Raw genomic sequence first — 16,933 nt, forward strand, 5'->3', positions numbered from 1 at the left:
ATTATGGGCCCTCATCTGCAACTGCCCCACATGCCAGTGGCTGCCAAGATTGATGGACAGGCTCACAGTAACTTTTTGAGTGGTACCATGGGACAAATCTGTGAAGGATGTGGTATGTGGATATGTACTCAGTCATCACTCAAACCCTGTGGCTAAGGTTGTAGTGGGGGTAAGAACATCAACTGCCAGAGCTTAGAGAAACCACACACTCCATGCTGTGGAAGGCGCTTCACCAAATACTGAGATACTGTTGTGGACCAGACACTGGTCATGGTACCAAAGGTTAGTGTCCACAAACCACAAAGCAAAGCTTCTGGTGGGTTTTGAAAGAACACTGAATTTGAAGTTCTTTGACCCCTGAATGTAGATATACAACCATTGGCCAATTCCTTAATTTTATTTAGGTTCAGTTTCTCCTCCACATGCCCACAACTGGGGATGGCAAAAAAAGGTATGGGGATAGAAGCCAGATGGGCACTGACCAGTCCGGCCTGGAGTCAGGCCCTAACGTGCTGGTTTGGGGGAGGTACCCGGTGCTTGGGCAGGTCCGCTGAGCCTGACCTCTAGGAGTCGGGGACATCAGAGCCGCCATACATGCCAAAGAAACCAGGCGAAGGGGACAGCAACCACTTTCCCTGGTGGGAGCTGCCCGAGCTGGATAGAGCATGGCCTGCTGGGAGCTGACGTCTTGCGGTGCATGCTGGGGTACCTAGCATCTGAGGGCGGCTGTTGGTCCCACCCCGCGGACCGACGAGAGAAGCAGCCAATCAGAGGGGGCAGCACGCGGCGCATTCGGAAGCGGAAGTGAGGTTTCCGTGGAGACAGCGGAGCCTGTGGAAGGCGGCGGCAGCGGCGGCGGCGGCGGCGGCGGCATCTGCAAGCCAAGGCCCAGGCAGGGCATGGTGGCGCCGACGGCCTTGTAAGAGCGAAGTTACCGCGGGGCCCGCCATGCGCCGGCGGCCCTGACATGGGCGCCAGCGGCTCCAAAGCTCGGGGCCTGTGGCCCTTCACCTCGGCGGCGGGGGGCGGTGGCCCAGAGGCGGCGGTCGCTGAGCAAGCTTTGGTGCGACCGCGAGGCCGAGTCGTGCCCCCCTTCGTATTCACGCGCCGCGGGTAAGGGCGCGGGGTTCCGCCCCCGGGAGGACAGACGGGCGGCTGGGCGTCTCGCGACAGGGGGCGCTCCCGCCGCTGTACCCCCTACAGCCGAGACAGGACGATTCCCATATTTCAGGTCCCCATAGGAACAAGGGGTGGGGAAAGCCGAGCAGGCGGTTCCTGGTGGCCTGGCTGCTCTGAAGGTCTCCCTAGAAGAGTGGGCCTGAGGCTTGTCCCTGGGCAGGTCCTCCGTACGATAAAGCTAAGATAGGGTCTCCCTGAGACTCCAGAGCCTCTTCCTTTCATCCTTTCCATCCCAGCCTTCTAGATGAAGGCTCCTATTCTCCCTCACCCCCAGTTCTCCCTAGGAGAGAATGACCCTCTGTTTTGTCTGTTTCTGTTCCTCACAGTGGTAGGGTTGGACCTGTCTGGGTAGTGGCTGGGAGAGTAGGACTGGGCCCTAGCGTTGAGGCTGGGATCTGGGGAAAAAGACCCTCACCCCAGGTATGTTTTCCCAGATCTGGGGGCACTGACCTCTCCCCTCCCTCAAGGGGCCCAGATAGGAGCGCTAGATCGGCCTGGATCTGATGGGCCCTGGGGACTGTTGCTCAGGTGTTGCTGGAATTTGGACGTAGAATCTAGGGGGACCCCAACAATGGCAGTTTGGTTGCATCAGCCATCTGGACCGGGGAGGATGCAGCCTTTTTTCCTTCAGGCTCCCTCCTAGCTCAGGCATCTGCTATCTCAGGCTTTGGCCTTGGGCCAGCAGTGTCGTCTGGAGTGAGACCAGCATACCCAGGCCACCATCCTTCTCACTCTAGAAGTCCTGGGTGAAGGCACGGGCCTGATGGAACGGCTACTCTTGCTGAACAAACCAGTGACGTTTTGGTATGGCCTCTCTTCTTAGGGTCTGACAGAGTAGCACTGGCCACCATCCCACTCCCCACTTTCTAGTGGACCCAGATCCTAAGCGAGGGATTCTCCAGGCATATTAACCTCCCTTTCTCCCACCAAGGTTGTTCTTCCCCATTTGGGGGAGAGCATACTTCCCTGTGGTCTATGGCATTTGCCATGATTAGCGTGGGGCTCCAGCCCAGCCTGTTCCCCTCTCCCTCTGCACAGCTCCATGTTCTATGACGAGGATGGGGATCTGGCTCACGAATTCTATGAGGAGACAATCGTCACCAAGAACGGGCAGAAGCGGGCCAAGCTGAGGCGGGTGCATAAGAACCTGATTCCTCAGGTGAGGGGCTGGGCAGTGGTCACAGAGCCTGTGTTGAATGTGTGAAGTTAGACCCAGATGGGGTCTGCTGTCATGGTGGGGGCTCTTGGGGGAGGAGCTGGGAGGAACAGGAAGGCTTCCTGGAGTAGGGGCCCTGAGCCGGCCCTCACTAGCCTCTGTTTCCATGGCAGGGCACCGTGAAGCTGGATCCCCCCCGCATCCACGTGGATTTCCCTGTGATCCTCTATGAGGTGTGAGCCTGGGGGGTGGCAGGCATAAACACCCCCTGCCCCAGCAAGACACCCCCAGGCTCAAGGTGTGGCTTCCATTGAGGAACCTAGGCTGGGGCCACAACAGTGAATAAACTCCACTGGCCTGGAACCTTCAGCTGTGAGCAGGGCAGTCCTACAGTGCTGGTTGGGTGTTGGTTTGTATGTGGACCAGAGGTGGCTGGAAGCTGGTGAGGGCTGATGGCGGAGTTACCAGTCCACCTTTCCCAGCAGTCCCTACAAGGAGCATGGCAGGGCACATGCTGGTCAGGAATGCCTGGTTCCTGTGCCCCTGCCTGGCCTGCATTCTTCCAAGCTTGCCTAGGGCCCAGCCCTGCTAGAGGCTGCAGCACTTTACAAGCAAGGTCTGCCTTTTTCCAGCCCCAGGGCAATGGGAGCTCTACAAAAGTAGGAACTTCCTTTCCCTCACTTCCTTTACCCTCTCGTTGGAGCATTTCAGCCGTTTGCTACCTCGATTCCTCCTGTGTTGGATAGAGGCTGGGGGCAGAACAAGCCTGATTTTTCCTGCCCACCTGCCCATTTGTTCCCAGCCCCAGATGGATGAACAATTTGCTGGCTGTTAATAGGAATAGGGACTGGTGTGGGAGGTTTCTCCCTCTACCCAGGGCTGGCCCGATCCCTCCCCACTGCAACTAGTTGCCCCCCCCACCCCAAGTTGAGAGGGCATAGGATGGGGATCAGGAAGGGCTCTGGATGCCTGTGCCCCATCCCACCTACTGTATCTAATCCCCCTTGCCCTTACACATCCGCCACCCTGTGGTGAGGCACAGCACCCTAGGGCTGGTGCCAGTAGCTCTGAGGAGCCCACCACCCCTTTTCCTACAGTATACCCCTCCCTTCAGGATCAATCAAAAGAAAAGTACTGGAGCCCCTGGATAGGGGCAGAAAGGAGAGAACAACCATAATAGGAATACTTAAAATGTGAAAGCTTGTAAATAGTTTAGTCCATGATGTTGTTGGGGGCAGAGTCTGATTTCTACATAGAAATGATTTTTTTTTTAAATTCCTTACTGTGCAAACTCTGTGCTTTAAGCGTGTGAGAAATGGCTTGGGGAGGGTAGTCCTCAATCTAGGAAGGCTGTTGTGTTATTTGTTCAATAAAATTATTTGTAGACCCTGCATACAAGACTGACATCCTCTGAGGCTGTGACAGCAGCCTGGACCACCACATGGGCATAGTAGGTAGACCTGGGTCCAGGACTCTGGTCACACCGATGTCTGGCAAGGTCCAGAAAGAGCCTGAGCCCAGCCTGCGGCCATCCCAGCTATAACCAGCAGGTGGCAGTATATTCACATAGACCTCACTGCAGGCCCGCTCGGGATGGAGAGCCACTGTGTATTCATGTTCAGTAAGTGGAGACCCTGGAATTGGAAGGCCCTGGGATACTTCAGTAGGGATTGGCCCCACCTGCCTGACCTGAGATGACAGTGTGACCTCAGATAGGTCTGGAACAGTTCTGTCCCCAGCTGTGGCAGCTGACCCCACATGAGGTCACAGCCTGAGCCCCATAGACCTTCTAGGCCCAGCCTTAGGTGGGTGCCACTGCCCTTGACCTCCTGCAGAACTCTGCAGCCCAGATCCACTTGCCTCTCCTGGTGGGCACTCCCAGGAGTGTAGACTTGGGGCTTCTGTTCCAGCAGGTAAAACTCAAGTCACCTAGTACTTCCTCTCATCCCTTCTGCCCTTGCCTTCTTACCTGCCACCTGCCCCCATGAACATTTGGTCTACACTTCTCAGGTCGAGCTGTGAGGCCAGTTCTCTGCTAGGCCTAGCCTTTGGCCATCAGCCCAACTCCCTATAAGAGAGGAGAGAGTTCAGGGACACAGGCTGCTGGGTCTGAGAAGTTGGCCTACCTGTCTTTTGAAGGTTTAAACTGGTCAAGTCTGGAGCAGGATCACCCTCTGCAGTCGGGACTTGAAGTTCATCTCGGTATCTTCCCATCTGTGCAGTAAGATGCCAGGCATAAGGCCCTATCACCCTTCACTGCCCCTCCTACTGACTGCCCCAGGGCCAGGGTTCTGCGGTGCGGGTGGCATCCCGTCATCACTGTCCCACTGTGGGGCACTCCCTGTGCTGGGCTTGCCCTAGCTGACTCTGAAGCGGGAAACAATGAGGGTCATGGCTCTGCTTCCCAACTCCCTCCCACTGGGCTGTGTGCACTTCCTTCCTGCTGGCTGCCTGAGGAAATGTCCCTGCCCTGGAACAGTATAGTCTGGCCTTTGTTTCCCCAGGGGCCCCCGCCCTGGGAGCTTCCAAGGCCTGTGTCCCTTACAGAGCCAGCTTGGTGGTCCAGGGATACCATCCTCCCATGCCATGTCCTGGACTCCTTGGTCATCAGGGGTAGACTATAGGATACGTGCCCACCTCCCCCACTCCACCAGGCTTACACAGCCTTCTATTAGGGGAGAGGCCCCAGGCATCAAAGGGGTGGGATGGTAGGTCCAGGGGGAGTAGGCCCAGGGTGATTTGAGGGTATGCAGAGTTGTCTGCACCTCTGAAGGAGTCTGCTGGAACCCTGCTGCAGCCCTCCCTAGAGCCAGCCACATTATGGACACCCTCTTCCCACAGAAATACACCCCCCCACCCCACCCCCCGCCTCATCCATTTTCTAAGGAGCCCTGTATTCGGCAGCATCTTAGTGAGAACCACCCAGGAATGTCCTCTGACGAGAGCACCGTACAGAAGCCTCCCAGGCCCTGTCCCCCCCTCCCGCCCATCACCCACATCAACACTCTGTCACACTTTGTCCACTCTGTCACACAGAGATGCTTCCGCTCTCAGTGGAAAAAAAGATGACTCAACTCCTGTAAGTTCCCCCAACACCCCCCACCCCAGGGCTGGTTCTCTTCACCACCTGCTTTAGGGAACCATCTGCCAAACATCCCCCAAGTAGTTTGACTTCCCAAAGCACCACCACCAGGGCCCCTCCACTCATAAGCTGCTGGATTTGAGGATGGGCCTCAGCCCTAGGGGCAGGTTTGGGAAGCTGTCAGCATGGGGGAGGCTGGCACCTTGACTGGGTCCCCCAGCCTTCCTGTCACCTGGTGTAGTTTGCTGGGCCAGGGCCTACTCAGGGGAGGGGCGGGGCAGGCAACCAGCCAGCAGGGCAAACCGGAGGGAAACAGGGTCAAGGCGGTCCCTTCCCCCGCGCCTGTTCCTGGCCCTTTCCTCTTTGAGGGGCAGCAGGAAGTGAGGATAAAGGGCTGGGATGGGAGGCGGGAGCCGGTGGGAGGGATGGGGTTTATCAAGTCGCCGGCGGGCTGCCCAAAGGGCAGGAGCTGGCGCGAGTAGCTTGGCTAGAGACTTACCCCGGGAAGGAGGGAGGCCGCCGACCTACTGGGCCGACGGACTCCCACACAGGTGAGCCCAGGGCAGACGACTGGTCTGCACCCTGGTACATGGCGCTCCCTCTCTCTCCTCCCAGGCGCGTGCGCGGGGATGGGCTGGCCAAGCAGACCCGGGCCCTTTGGGGAGCTGAGGACCCCGGGGAAGCGGATTTAGGAAGAGGCAAGGAATTCTCGCTTCCATTGTAGCGCCAAGCCTGCCCCCCAGAGGGAGGGGCGTGCAGAGCGAAAAGACAGGATACCCAGCGGAGGCCCAGGGGAACCCTTCTGGCTGAGCCGGTTTCCTCTGCCCTTCGGCCAGGAACTTCTGTAAGGGTGGCAGCCTTCTCAGAGTTGAAAGAACCACTTGGGGGTTCCCATAGGGCCCCCAGAGGCTGGACAGAGGGGATAGAAGCTCAAGGACTGGCCCGTCCCAGATGCAAGTCAGGAGCAGGGGGACGCCCTACCCTCAGGGCTCGCTGGGCTTATAGGCTCCCAGCCAGGCAGGCCTAACTGCGACCCAGGAGCTTGTGTTACCAGGACAACCACTGCTTCCACCCAGCCCTGGATGGGCTAAGACGCGGGTGCTAGGCCCCCCAGCCCCAGACTGGCAAGGGGCGGGGATTCCCTTCCGACCAGGGTCGGGGGAGGGGAGCCCTGAACCGTAAGGGGGCGGGGCAGTACTGTCCCGGGAGACCGCAGACAGGCTGCGGGTCACCGTCCCCCTTTCCATACAAAGGGGGGCCGCAGGACTGGAGATTACACTCAGGGGTGCAGAGCCAGATTCACTACTGCCCCCAGCCAAGGCCTCAGGGTCCCACAGCACCTCCTTACGGACGAGTGAGGGAACGCCACACTACTTTCATTCCCTTCCCGACCCTCGTCCTTTACGCTGTCCCTTTAAGCGGCGGGCCGCGTCGCTGAGCAGGGAGGAGTGTACCACTGGCCGCAGGTTGAGGGGGTGAACTCTAGGCTGACTTGGCGCTCATGGCTGAGCCTCCGGGAGAAAGCCCCATTTGGAGGCACCCCAGAGTCCCAGAACGGTGGCTACATCCCTCGGAAGAGGATCTGCGGTCCTCGGAGCCCAAAGCGCGGTACTGGCACCTCGAAAGTCAGGCACACCTTCCCTCCCCCGCCGTAAATCCTGCGCAGGGCCCGCCTCCGCGCTGGATTCTTAAAGGGCCGGAGGGCTGGGGTGGGGGGGGCGGAGCCAGGAGAGGCGCTGAGCCGGGGCAGTGCCTAGGAGAGCTGCGGGCCGGGCTGGGACGGAGATGGAGGTGGCCATGGCGCAGGTCCCGGCGGCGCCCTGCGCGAGGTGAGGGAGGGCAGTGCGAGCCGAGCTGCTGTCTCCGCGAGCTCTGTTCTGAAGCCCCCGGGGAGGCGGCCCAGACCGCCCCCCTTGCCGGCAGGGTTCAGCCCCCACGTGCGGGGCGGGGGCGGGGTTCCGGACAAAGGCCAGGTGGAGTGGGCTTTTACCCCCGGCCGCCTGGCCCGCGGGCACGCGCATTCCTGGTAGCTGTAGAGGGAAAGGCCGGTCTGCTGGCGCCACCGTGGGAGATCCACCACCCCTTTGTCCCCGCGGGGCCTCCACCAAGCTGGGAGAGAGTGTCTGCGCTGAGATAAAGTCTGTTAGCCTCACTTTTCTGTTGGGCGGGTGCTAAAAAAGATACCAACTCGGGGCTGAGTTACAGCTTCCTAGCTAGTGCAAGAGCTGTGCCTTGCCTCACCCAAATGCTGTGATTTCTCAGGACCAAGAGTTCTTCACGGGGTAGAGTGAGCCTCGGTTTGGGGCTCTCAGAAACTTTGTCCTGGGTGATACTCAGTCATGAGTGAGCCTCGGCAGTGAGTCCATAGCTCAATTCGTCCAGTTTCGGAGGGGTCACAGACCTAACAGCAGTTCCTGCCCAGCCATAGGCTACTTGTCCAGGAAGGAGCCTTGTGCTCCTGGCAGTGAGCTACCTGGATGTGTTGCTTGTCCTTCAGTGGCCTGTGGTCTTTCAGACTTGTTATAGCTAATAATAGAGTCTGAACAATCCTGGGCACGGTGGCCTGCTGCAGCGTGGGCTTTGGGAGTGTGGATGGGTTTGGGGTGGATGACCTCCAGGATCCTCTAGACTTACTTGCTGTCTCCCACCTTTTCACCAGTTCCTGAGCTGGTGCCCGGCAGGTGACACTGACTTCCTGCAGCCCCCAGCATGTGGACAGGCCTGGGCCCCGCCGTCACACTGGCCCTGGTGTTGGCGGTGGCATGGGCCACGGAGCTGAAGCCCACAGCACCACCCATCTTCACGGGCCGGCCCTTTGTGGTCGCATGGGATGTGCCCACACAGGACTGTGGCCCCCGCCACAAGATGCCATTGGACCCAAAGGACATGAAGGCCTTTGATGTGCAGGCCTCACCTAACGAGGGTTTTGTAAATCAGAACATCACCATCTTCTACCGTGACCGGCTGGGCATGTATCCACACTTCAATTCGGTGGGGAGGTCAGTGCATGGTGGTGTGCCACAGAATGGCAGCCTCTGGGTACACCTGGAGATGCTGAAGGGACATGTGGAACGCTATATTCGTACACAGGAGCCTGCAGGGCTGGCAGTCATCGACTGGGAGGACTGGCGGCCAGTGTGGGTGCGCAACTGGCAGGACAAGGATGTGTACCGCCGATTATCACGCCAGTTGGTGGCCAGTCGCCACCCCGATTGGCCACCAGAGCGCGTAGTCAAGGAGGCACAGTATGAGTTTGAGTTCGCTGCACGGCAGTTCATGCTGGAGACACTGCGATTTGTCAAGGCATTTCGGCCTCGGCACCTATGGGGCTTCTACCTCTTCCCTGACTGTTACAACCATGATTATGTGCAGAACTGGGAGACCTATACAGGCCGCTGCCCTGATGTTGAGGTCTCCCGAAATGACCAGCTGGCCTGGCTCTGGGCCGAGAGTACGGCCTTGTTCCCCTCTGTCTACCTGGAAGAGACACTGGCTTCCTCCACTCACGGCCGCAACTTCGTCAGCTTCCGTGTCCAGGAGGCTCTTCGCGTGGCTGACGTCCATCATGCCAACCATGCACTCCCAGTCTACGTCTTCACGAGGCCCACCTATAGCCGTGGACTCACAGGGCTTAGCGAGGTATGTGCCTCCCAGGGCCCTGTGTTCTTCCCTGGGAAAGCACTGCACATTTGGGTTACCAGAGGGCCTCCTGCCCCCAAGTTTACTAACTACTCTACATCCCCTCACCTCATTCTCTCTGTAACCCTATGAGAGGGTGACCTTGTTATCTCCATTTTGTGGGTAAGAAAATTGAGGCCCAGAGATGCTGAGAAATTTGCCCAGAACTTCCCAGGAAATCCGGGCAGAGGAGGCCCTTGGGCCTAGCATTCTGACTCTGTAGTCCATCCTGATAGATGTAGGGCTTCCCTGGTGGCTCAGATGGTAAAAAAAAAAATCCACCTGCAATGCAGGAAATCTGGGTTCGATCCCTGGGTCAGGAAGATCCCCTGGAGAACAGAATGGAAACCCACTCCAGTATTCTGGCTTGGGAAATCCCATGGACAGAGGAGCCTGGCAGGCTACAGTCCATGGGGTTGCAAAGAGTTGGACACGACTGATAGATTGATGCCAGGCTCAAGTGGGCCCTTGGCTTGAGAATGGGAGGCCAAAGTGGGGGGGGTGGAAATGGCTTAAACATTTAAGGAGAAAGTGAAACAGCTGCTGCCTGGGAAGGGGAGGGCTGGGCTGGAGTCGGGGGTCAGTAAATGGGTACAGGCTAGGGCTTGCCTACCCCATCTGTGCTTCTCACCCTGTGGTCTCATCCGCTTCCCCTACAGATGGATCTCATTTCCACCATTGGTGAGAGTGCTGCCCTGGGTGCAGCCGGCGTTATCCTCTGGGGTGACGCAGGGTTTACCACCAGCAACGTAAGTAAGACCCACCCAGCCAACCGGAGCTGAGCCTGCAGGGAGAGGCAGAGTGTTTGCGCTTTTGAATGCAAACCTCAAAGTGCTCCCCTCCTCTGTTTCCCAAGGCAGCTTCTGTCCCAACAGAGAAGACAAGATCCACCCCCACCCCCACCCCTGCCCTTCACCCAGGAAGAGGGAGTTGCTGTCTTGACCAGCTGTTGAGTTCCATCCTGCCCCACCTGCCCTGCTGGGTTCCAGTCCCTGCCTGCACCCTCTTCTTAGAAGGAATGGGAACAGTGAGGACTCAGGCGTACGGGCGTGCATGTGTCACGCGCTGTTAAAAGAAGGTGCAGTCACACAGTGTGGACTGAGTTTCCACGTTGGCTGAGGCCTCTGACCCGCCTCCCTGTCCTCTGCCCCCAGGAGACCTGCTGGCGCCTCAAGGATTATCTGACTCGGTCGCTGGTACCCTATGTCGTCAATGTGTCCTGGGCTGCCCAGTACTGCAGCTGGGCCCAGTGCCACGGCCATGGGCGCTGTGTGCGCCGGGACCCCAACGCTCACACCTTCCTGCACCTCAGTGCCAGCAGCTTCCGTCTAGTGCCTAGCCATGCACCTGATGAGCCACGGCTGCGACCAGAGGGGGAACTCAGTTGGGCCGACCGCAACCACCTGCAGACGCACTTTCGCTGCCAGTGCTACTTAGGCTGGGGCGGTGAGCAATGCCAGTGGGACCGCAGGCGGGCAGCTGGTGGTGCCAGTGGGGCCTGGGCTGGGTCCCACCTCACTGGCCTGCTGGCAGTGGCAGTCCTGGCCTTCACCTGGACTTCGTAAGGGTCTCTCACCCAGCTGCCAGGCCAGCTGGCCTCTGCCACAAGGGGTCTGTCAGGCATGTAGGAGCCCGCAAGGGGTGGACAAACCAGAGTCTGGAGGGGCAGAGCCCTCTGGGATGCCCGGTAGGATGTCCATACCAGCTCCCGCCCCCTGTTCTAAGGGGGAGGGGCAGTCCCCTGGAAGGCCCCATCTCTCCCTGCCAGAGAGGAAGAGGGGCATGGCTGGGCCGGGGAGGACCTGACCCTACTCCCCTGCCCCTGGATAGTTTATTATTATTATTTTGGGGTCTCTTTTGTAAATTAAATATAAAACAACTGCTTCTTTGCTTGGACTGTCCGTGCCTGGGCCAGGGCATGTGAGAGCACTTTCAGGCTCTTCCAAATAAGGTTTGAGCTCAGCGGTGTCTCTGTGAAACTCTCTGCTGGGGCCTTCTCATCTATAACACACGTGCACTGGGATCTGCAGGCCCGAGCTGCCTGCTTTGGCTGTCCTGCGAGGGCACTGGCCACTGGGAGCGGAGGGACTCCCATTCTACGCCAATACCAAGGACCTCGCTTTCTCCACGCTGACTGGAAAGCAGTTGGGTCCAGCCTTCTGTGAGGAGCAGGGCCCCTGTGCTGCTCCTCCTTGGTGCTGTAGCCCCAGTTGGGCTGGTGCCAGTCTCCTCGCTTCGCCCACCCAGGGAGAAAGTGGGAAACGGATGTTTGATCTTCCCTGGCTGGGCAGGTAGCCAGATCGCTCCTCCCTGCTATTCTCAAAGGCAAGGGCGTCTCCTCCACTCCCTGTTCTCAAGGGCAGTGGACTTCAGCCACACACACCTCTCCCCGTCTGGGTTAGAGTCTTCCAATGGGTACGGTCAGGGGGAGGCCAGCAGGGCACCGGGATCTGAATCATGAGGCCCACTCCCTGTTCCACTGCAAAGATGTATGATGCGGTGAGCGGGGGGCCTTCTTCAACAGGCTGCCCTGTCCTGGCCACAAGAGAGCAGAGCTTGTCCCCAGCTGTCCCAGGGGAGAGGAGGAGTAGCCGGAGCAGTCAGACCTGCTTCACTTCCTCTGCTTCTGTTGTGAGTTACCCTGGGTGGGGCGCTGCCCCTCCCTCCAGCCGTGGACCCATACCTGCACTCCTCCCGTCCATATCAGGACTGAGCCCCTGCCCTCAGCTGACACCGACTCTGGGGAGACAGACTCAGGAAACTGCCCCGTGGCAAGAAGGGCACCCCTCCTCAGGAAGTCCTGACGCCACCACCGGGATGTGGGAACCAGCCTCGAGGAAGGGCTTTCTACACTGAGTTTTGAAAGAGGGGGGAGTGTGATGCTGGGAACAGCACGGGCACAGTCTGGCGGAAGACCGAACACAAAGGGGGATGCAGCATTTGAGGCAGGGGTGTGACTGGGGGTCTGCCACATGCAGCTCTAGAGTGGCAGCAGGCCTGATTTGTCTGAGGGCGGTGACTGTCTCACCTGTTCAGTGAAGGCCCTGAGCCACACGCGTGCCAGGGCTGGGCGGGTGTGCCCGGGAACCACCCCAAAGACAGCCATCCCCAGGGACGATGGTTTAGTCACAGAGTCGTATCCATCCCTTTTGTGACGCCAGGGACTGCAGCCTGCCAGCCCCTCTGTCCATAGGATTTCCCAGGCAAGAATGTGGGAGTGGGTTGCCGTTTACTTCTCCAGGGGATCTTTCCGACCTGTCTCCTGCAGTGGAAGGTGGGTTCTTTACCACTGAGCCCCCTGGGAAGCCCATACATTCAGGGCTATGATGGTGTAAAGGAGAGGCACATTGGATGCTAAGAGCAAGTCAGACGCTGGGTAGCGGAGAGTATTCCACAGGGAAGCATGCATGCAAGAGGATGGTGTGGTTAGAGCCTGGGGAAGCCATCCCTCCCGATCCAGAGAACGCTGGTGGGCTGGATTGTGCCGATTGCAGCCATAGGTTTCGGGGGGTAACGTAGGAGTTACCTCAGTTTCAGGAGGTAGGGTGGAGCCTTGGGGAGAGGGGGTCAGGGGCTACTTTGATGGTCTCCTGTCCCCTCAGCCCTTGGGAGTTGTGCCAAGATCTCTAACACTAATGCTCATCCCTGGGGGACCCTGCGTTCTGAACAGAGTCCTCAGCTACCACTGCCGTGGGTAGATCCCATGCTTGGGTCTGGCTGGGGCACTCACAGCCCCCAATACCCGGGACCCTCCTCCCCTTCAACCCTGCCCCCTTCATCCTAGCCAGCCTAGAGGACCAGTCCAGATGGTAGCCAACTGTGTTCCATGCCGGGGGCCATGAACTCAAGTTCACACTGGGCTATAGACCCAGGCAGCGCGTTCCCCTGGACCAGGGATGTGATACTTCCTTCACCCAACTCAGCCAGGCAAGCCTGGGCCCGAGCACCTCGAAGGTCTCAGTTACTAGGGTCTGAATCAGCAAACAAGGGGAATCACAATGGAAAGAACAAGTGTGTCATCACTGATTCCCTTGTGCTCCTACCCATGGTCATAGGACAACAGGGTCCCAAATACACCAGGTCCTGGGCACCGGGTCCCACGCTTGCATATGCCCACTCTCCTGGAGTTTGTGGAGAGGCCCAGATGGTCACTAACGAGCCTCATAAAGGCCCAGTCGCTGAGCCAGCATGTACACAAAGGGTGACCGCGCAGCCCTGACTTCAAACACAGGTCCCTAAAGCAGGGGCGACTTATCCACTCGGCACGGTAGGCTCAGGGCCACAGTATTTATACAAGCCCGCAAAAAATGTTTTAATTTTAATCTTTTTTAATCAGAAGAAAATATTAATATAAAATAATGAATTCAGTCTAGATTATATCTGTCCTTATACCAATGTAGTTGTAATACATATATTTTTTTGACTACAAGGTTGTGAGAGCTTAGTTCCCTAATCCGAACCCCTGCCCCCTGCATTGGAAGGGCAGAGACTTAGCCACTGGACCACCAGGGGATTCCCTTAAAATGTTTTTTTTTTAAGAAAGGGGTCAACAAAAGTGAAAGTGCCTAGTGCCCAGAGATGTCACAATTCAGCTCTGTGGGGAAAGCACCCAGACTTCAGTATTACAGACAAGCCTGCCCCGTGGGTTCTGCCACCCAGACAGCCCCGACGCACTGCCTCCACTCCCACCCCATCCCAAATAAACCCACCCGAGTCCTGATACAGACAGTCCAGCCCAGTGCTGACCGAGTGGGAGGGGCCACTTCCGGACCAGTCCCACCTCCTACCAAGGGCTTTTTTGGCTAGGAGCGCAGGGGTGGCTCAGCTGTCTGGCCCAGCCCTCTCACCCACGGCCCGCCCCTCAGCCCGCCCCCAGACTGGGTGGGGTGACCCCCTACAAAAGCTCAGCGTTTCCAGCAGCAGTTTTCTTCCTCCAAGAGTGTCGGTGCGCCTGGGACCAGAGTTAAGGAACAGAATCTTGCTGATGCCTGCACAGGCCCAAACCCAGGGGTCAGGAAGTTTGGAGAATGAGGCCTTTCAGCCCTGAGGTCAGTAGGGACAAGTGGGAAGACTGGAGGGTGTACAGAAGGGCTGGGTTGACCTTTCCTGCGTCACTGAGCGTCCCCTTCTCCAATGGCTGGCCAGGATTCCTGGCAGAAGAGACAGGGAAGCCCCTGCCTCCATCCATCTGCCAGCTTGGGGGCTGAGGACCTGGCTCTCAGCCACGCTTCTCAAGACAGATGTCATGGCTTCTATGGCCCTTGGGGAAGTGGGGGTGGGCGAGCTTAAGCCAAGACCAGACTTGGAAGGGAGACAGAGGCTGGCCCAAGAGGCAAGTCGAGTGTGCCCTCTAGTGGCTATGTTCCCCTCATTGCCTCTCCTTTGCCCTCTGACCACCCTGAGCCCTGCAGGTCCATACTTGCCTGAAGCCAGAGCAGAAGTGGATTAAAGGGACTTGTCCTGCCTGCCCTTAGTAGGGGTCAGAGAGTTCAAGGCCTGCTCTCCACTTTGCCTTCCCTGGCCAGGTTTCCCTACACCTGCCCTGGGCCATGGCAGCCCACTTGCTTCCTGTCTGCACCTTCTTCCTGAACTTGCTCAGCATGACCCAAGGTTCCTGGGACCCTGTGGTACCCAACCAGCCATTCACCACCATCTGGAACGCTAACACCGAGTGGTGTATGAAGAAACACGGCGTGGACGTGGACATCAGTATCTTTGATGTGGTGACCAACCCGGGGCAGACCTTCCGCGGCCCTAACATGACCATTTTCTACAGCTCCCAGCTGGGTACCTACCCTTACTATACATCTGCTGGGGAGCCTGTGTTTGGTGGCCTGCCCCAGAATGCCAGCCTGAATGCCCATCTGGCCCACACATTCCAGGACATCCTGGCTGCCATACCTGAGTCTCACTTCTCAGGGCTGGCAGTCATTGACTGGGAGGCATGGCGCCCACGCTGGGCCTTCAACTGGGACACCAAGGATATTTACCGGCAGCGCTCACGGGCACTGGTACAGAAGCAGCACCCAGACTGGCCAGCTCCTCGGGTGGAGGCTGCAGCTCAGGACCAGTTCGAGGGGGCTGCAGAGGAATGGATGGCGGGCACCCTCAAGCTGGGACAAGCACTGCGGCCTCAGGGCCTCTGGGGCTTCTATAACTTCCCTGAGTGCTACAACTATGACTTTAAAAGTCCCAACTATACCGGCCAGTGTCCACAAAACATCCGTGCCCAGAATGACCAGCTCGGGTGGCTGTGGAGCCAGAGCCGTGCCCTCTACCCCAGCATCTACCTGCCCGCAGCACTGGAGGGCACGAAGAAGGCACAGATGTACGTGCAGCACCGTGTGGCTGAGGCATTCCGTGTGGCGGCAGGTGCTGGGGACCCCAAGCTGCTGGTGCTGCCCTACACGCAGATCTTCTACGACATGACTGACCACTTTCTGCCCCCGGTGAGCCTCCTGCAACCCCGCCCACCCGTGACCTGCCTTGCCAGGCCTTAGTCCAGCACCTGAGGCCACACAGCCCTGGGGCACTTTAGCCTCGGGGGACCTTCATCCATTCCCTTTCATATTTTTTGAGCACCTCCTGTGTGCCAAGTTCTGTGCTAGCCACAGACGATTCAACATTTTTCAGAAAGAAATTGTCCCTGCCTGCATGGCACTCACAGGCTAGAAGGAGGGCAGGCTTACCTCTGGCCACCAAGGTTAGAGCAGCCCCCAGTGGGGGAGATGAATTATTTGTCCCATCCAATGGTGATTCAGCAGCCTGCTATGGGAAGCCAGGGAGGCCCCCTCAGAGCTATTCTGTCCTTTTCCCAGGAGGAGCTGGAACACACCCTGGGGGAGAGTGCAGCCCAGGGGGCAGCGGGAGTGGTGCTCTGGGTGAGCTGGGCGAACACAAGAACCAAGGTGAGCTCAGGCCCAGGATGGGGGTGAGAGTGGGGGCAGGGGTGGGGCTGCCAGGCTGACAGCCCACCTTTTACTCCTGCAGCCTTGGCTGGCCAGGAGGCGAGTGCTTCAGTGTCCTAGGTGGACCCATGTATGGCCATGGTGTCCCTGATGCTCCCCTTCCCACCTAGGAATCATGCCAGGCCATCAAGAAGTATGTGGACACGACGCTGGGACCCTCCATCCTGAATGTGACCAGCGGGGCTCGTCTGTGCAGTCAGGTCCTATGCTCCGGCCATGGCCGTTGTGCCCGGTGCCCCAGTTACCCCAAGGCCCGCCTCATCCTCAACTCCACCGGTTTTTCCATCAAGCCCACGCCTGGTGGTAGGCCCATGACCCTACGAGGTGCCCTCTCACTTGAGGATCGGTTGCGGATGGCGGTGGAGTTCGAATGTCGCTGCTATCGAGGGTGGCGGGGGACACGGTGTGAGCAGTGGGGCATGCGGTGACTGGCACGGGCACACACTGGGTACCTGATGCAGTCTGGGCCTGGCTAGGGCTTTCCCAAGTCCAGGCAGGCACGGGAGTCATGGCTACAGTCAGAAGTCCATTCAGTCAGTGTGATGAGCATACACCAGTGCGCGACACCTGCTTACAGACCAAGATAGCTGCATAAGGAGTTAGAGCCCTGGGCATCCACCCGACAGAGTCAAAAATACTTCCTCTGGAGACACTGAGTCAGTCTTCAAACACAAGCAGCCACAAGCAGTGACATTCGGGACTTCCCTCGCCATCCAGAGGTTAAGACGTGGAGCTTCCACTGCAGAGGGCGGAGACTATGATCACGCATGTTGCGTGGTGCGGTTAAACAAATAACAAATAAATAAATTGACATTCACTGGGCGTTACTCTTTCCAAGTCCTGTGCTAAGCATTTTAAGTAAGCTAACTT

General features: G+C 58.3%; 3 protein-coding genes and 1 long non-coding RNA gene across 8 annotated transcripts; 3 read left to right on the forward strand and 1 right to left on the reverse strand.

Annotated features, from left to right (window-relative positions):
- Positions 1 to 387: 387 nt before the first annotated feature.
- Positions 388 to 6,511, reverse strand: LOC133045908 (uncharacterized). Its single transcript, XR_009690372.1, has 3 exons — positions 5,917 to 6,511; positions 4,462 to 4,549; positions 388 to 874 (listed from the first exon to the last, which is right to left on the reverse strand). It is a non-coding gene; the product is annotated as an uncharacterized LOC133045908 (long non-coding RNA).
- Positions 838 to 3,236, forward strand: TUSC2 (tumor suppressor 2, mitochondrial calcium regulator). The gene is made up of 3 exons (XM_061128539.1): positions 838 to 1,113; positions 2,218 to 2,338; positions 2,509 to 3,236. The coding sequence occupies exons 1-3, from the start codon at positions 968 to 970 to the stop codon at positions 2,572 to 2,574; spliced, it is 333 nt and encodes a 110-aa protein (XP_060984522.1). The 5' UTR covers positions 838 to 967; the 3' UTR covers positions 2,575 to 3,236.
- HYAL2 (hyaluronidase 2) lies at positions 5,840 to 10,985 on the forward strand. Of its 3 annotated transcripts, none has more exons than XM_061128526.1 (4): positions 5,840 to 5,968; positions 8,077 to 9,056; positions 9,755 to 9,844; positions 10,250 to 10,985. In XM_061128526.1, the coding sequence occupies exons 2-4, from the start codon at positions 8,127 to 8,129 to the stop codon at positions 10,658 to 10,660; spliced, it is 1,431 nt and encodes a 476-aa protein (XP_060984509.1). In that variant the 5' UTR covers positions 5,840 to 5,968; positions 8,077 to 8,126; the 3' UTR covers positions 10,661 to 10,985. The 3 variants fall into 3 exon arrangements, with proteins under 3 accessions (XP_060984509.1, XP_060984508.1, XP_060984510.1); XM_061128525.1 differs by lacking the exon at positions 5,840 to 5,968 and adding an exon at positions 7,129 to 7,246; XM_061128527.1 differs by lacking the exon at positions 5,840 to 5,968 and adding an exon at positions 7,419 to 7,555.
- A 341-nt stretch (positions 10,986 to 11,326) lies between these two features.
- On the forward strand, positions 11,327 to 16,880 carry HYAL1 (hyaluronidase 1). 3 transcript variants are annotated; one of them, XM_061128529.1, is made up of 5 exons: positions 11,327 to 11,726; positions 14,034 to 14,143; positions 14,621 to 15,544; positions 15,914 to 16,003; positions 16,174 to 16,880. In XM_061128529.1, the coding sequence occupies exons 2-5, from the start codon at positions 14,123 to 14,125 to the stop codon at positions 16,489 to 16,491; spliced, it is 1,353 nt and encodes a 450-aa protein (XP_060984512.1). In that variant the 5' UTR covers positions 11,327 to 11,726; positions 14,034 to 14,122; the 3' UTR covers positions 16,492 to 16,880. The 3 variants fall into 3 exon arrangements, with proteins under 3 accessions (XP_060984512.1, XP_060984513.1, XP_060984511.1); XM_061128530.1 differs by lacking the exon at positions 11,327 to 11,726 and having other exon boundaries at positions 12,910 to 14,143; positions 16,086 to 16,220; XM_061128528.1 differs by lacking the exon at positions 11,327 to 11,726 and having other exon boundaries at positions 12,924 to 14,143.
- The last annotated feature ends 53 nt before the right edge of the window (positions 16,881 to 16,933 follow it).

This window comes from Dama dama, chromosome 24, assembly GCF_033118175.1.
Source record: "Dama dama isolate Ldn47 chromosome 24, ASM3311817v1, whole genome shotgun sequence".
NCBI lineage: Eukaryota > Metazoa > Chordata > Mammalia > Artiodactyla > Cervidae > Dama > Dama dama.

Coding starts and splice junctions, on each gene's coding strand:
- TUSC2 (XM_061128539.1), top strand. CDS start 968: ATGGGCGCCAGCGGCTCCAAAGCTCGGGGCCTGTGGCCCTTCACCTCG. Junction 1,114..2,217: donor TTCGTATTCACGCGCCGCGG/GTAAGGGCGCGG, acceptor CCCTCTGCACAG/CTCCATGTTCTATGACGAGG. Junction 2,339..2,508: donor ATAAGAACCTGATTCCTCAG/GTGAGGGGCTGG, acceptor TTTCCATGGCAG/GGCACCGTGAAGCTGGATCC.
- HYAL2 (XM_061128526.1), top strand. CDS start 8,127: ATGTGGACAGGCCTGGGCCCCGCCGTCACACTGGCCCTGGTGTTGGCG. Junction 9,057..9,754: donor GACTCACAGGGCTTAGCGAG/GTATGTGCCTCC, acceptor CTTCCCCTACAG/ATGGATCTCATTTCCACCAT. Junction 9,845..10,249: donor CAGGGTTTACCACCAGCAAC/GTAAGTAAGACC, acceptor CTCTGCCCCCAG/GAGACCTGCTGGCGCCTCAA.
- HYAL1 (XM_061128529.1), top strand. CDS start 14,123: ATGAGGCCTTTCAGCCCTGAG. Junction 14,144..14,620: donor TGAGGCCTTTCAGCCCTGAG/GTCAGTAGGGAC, acceptor TTCCCTGGCCAG/GTTTCCCTACACCTGCCCTG. Junction 15,545..15,913: donor CTGACCACTTTCTGCCCCCG/GTGAGCCTCCTG, acceptor TCCTTTTCCCAG/GAGGAGCTGGAACACACCCT.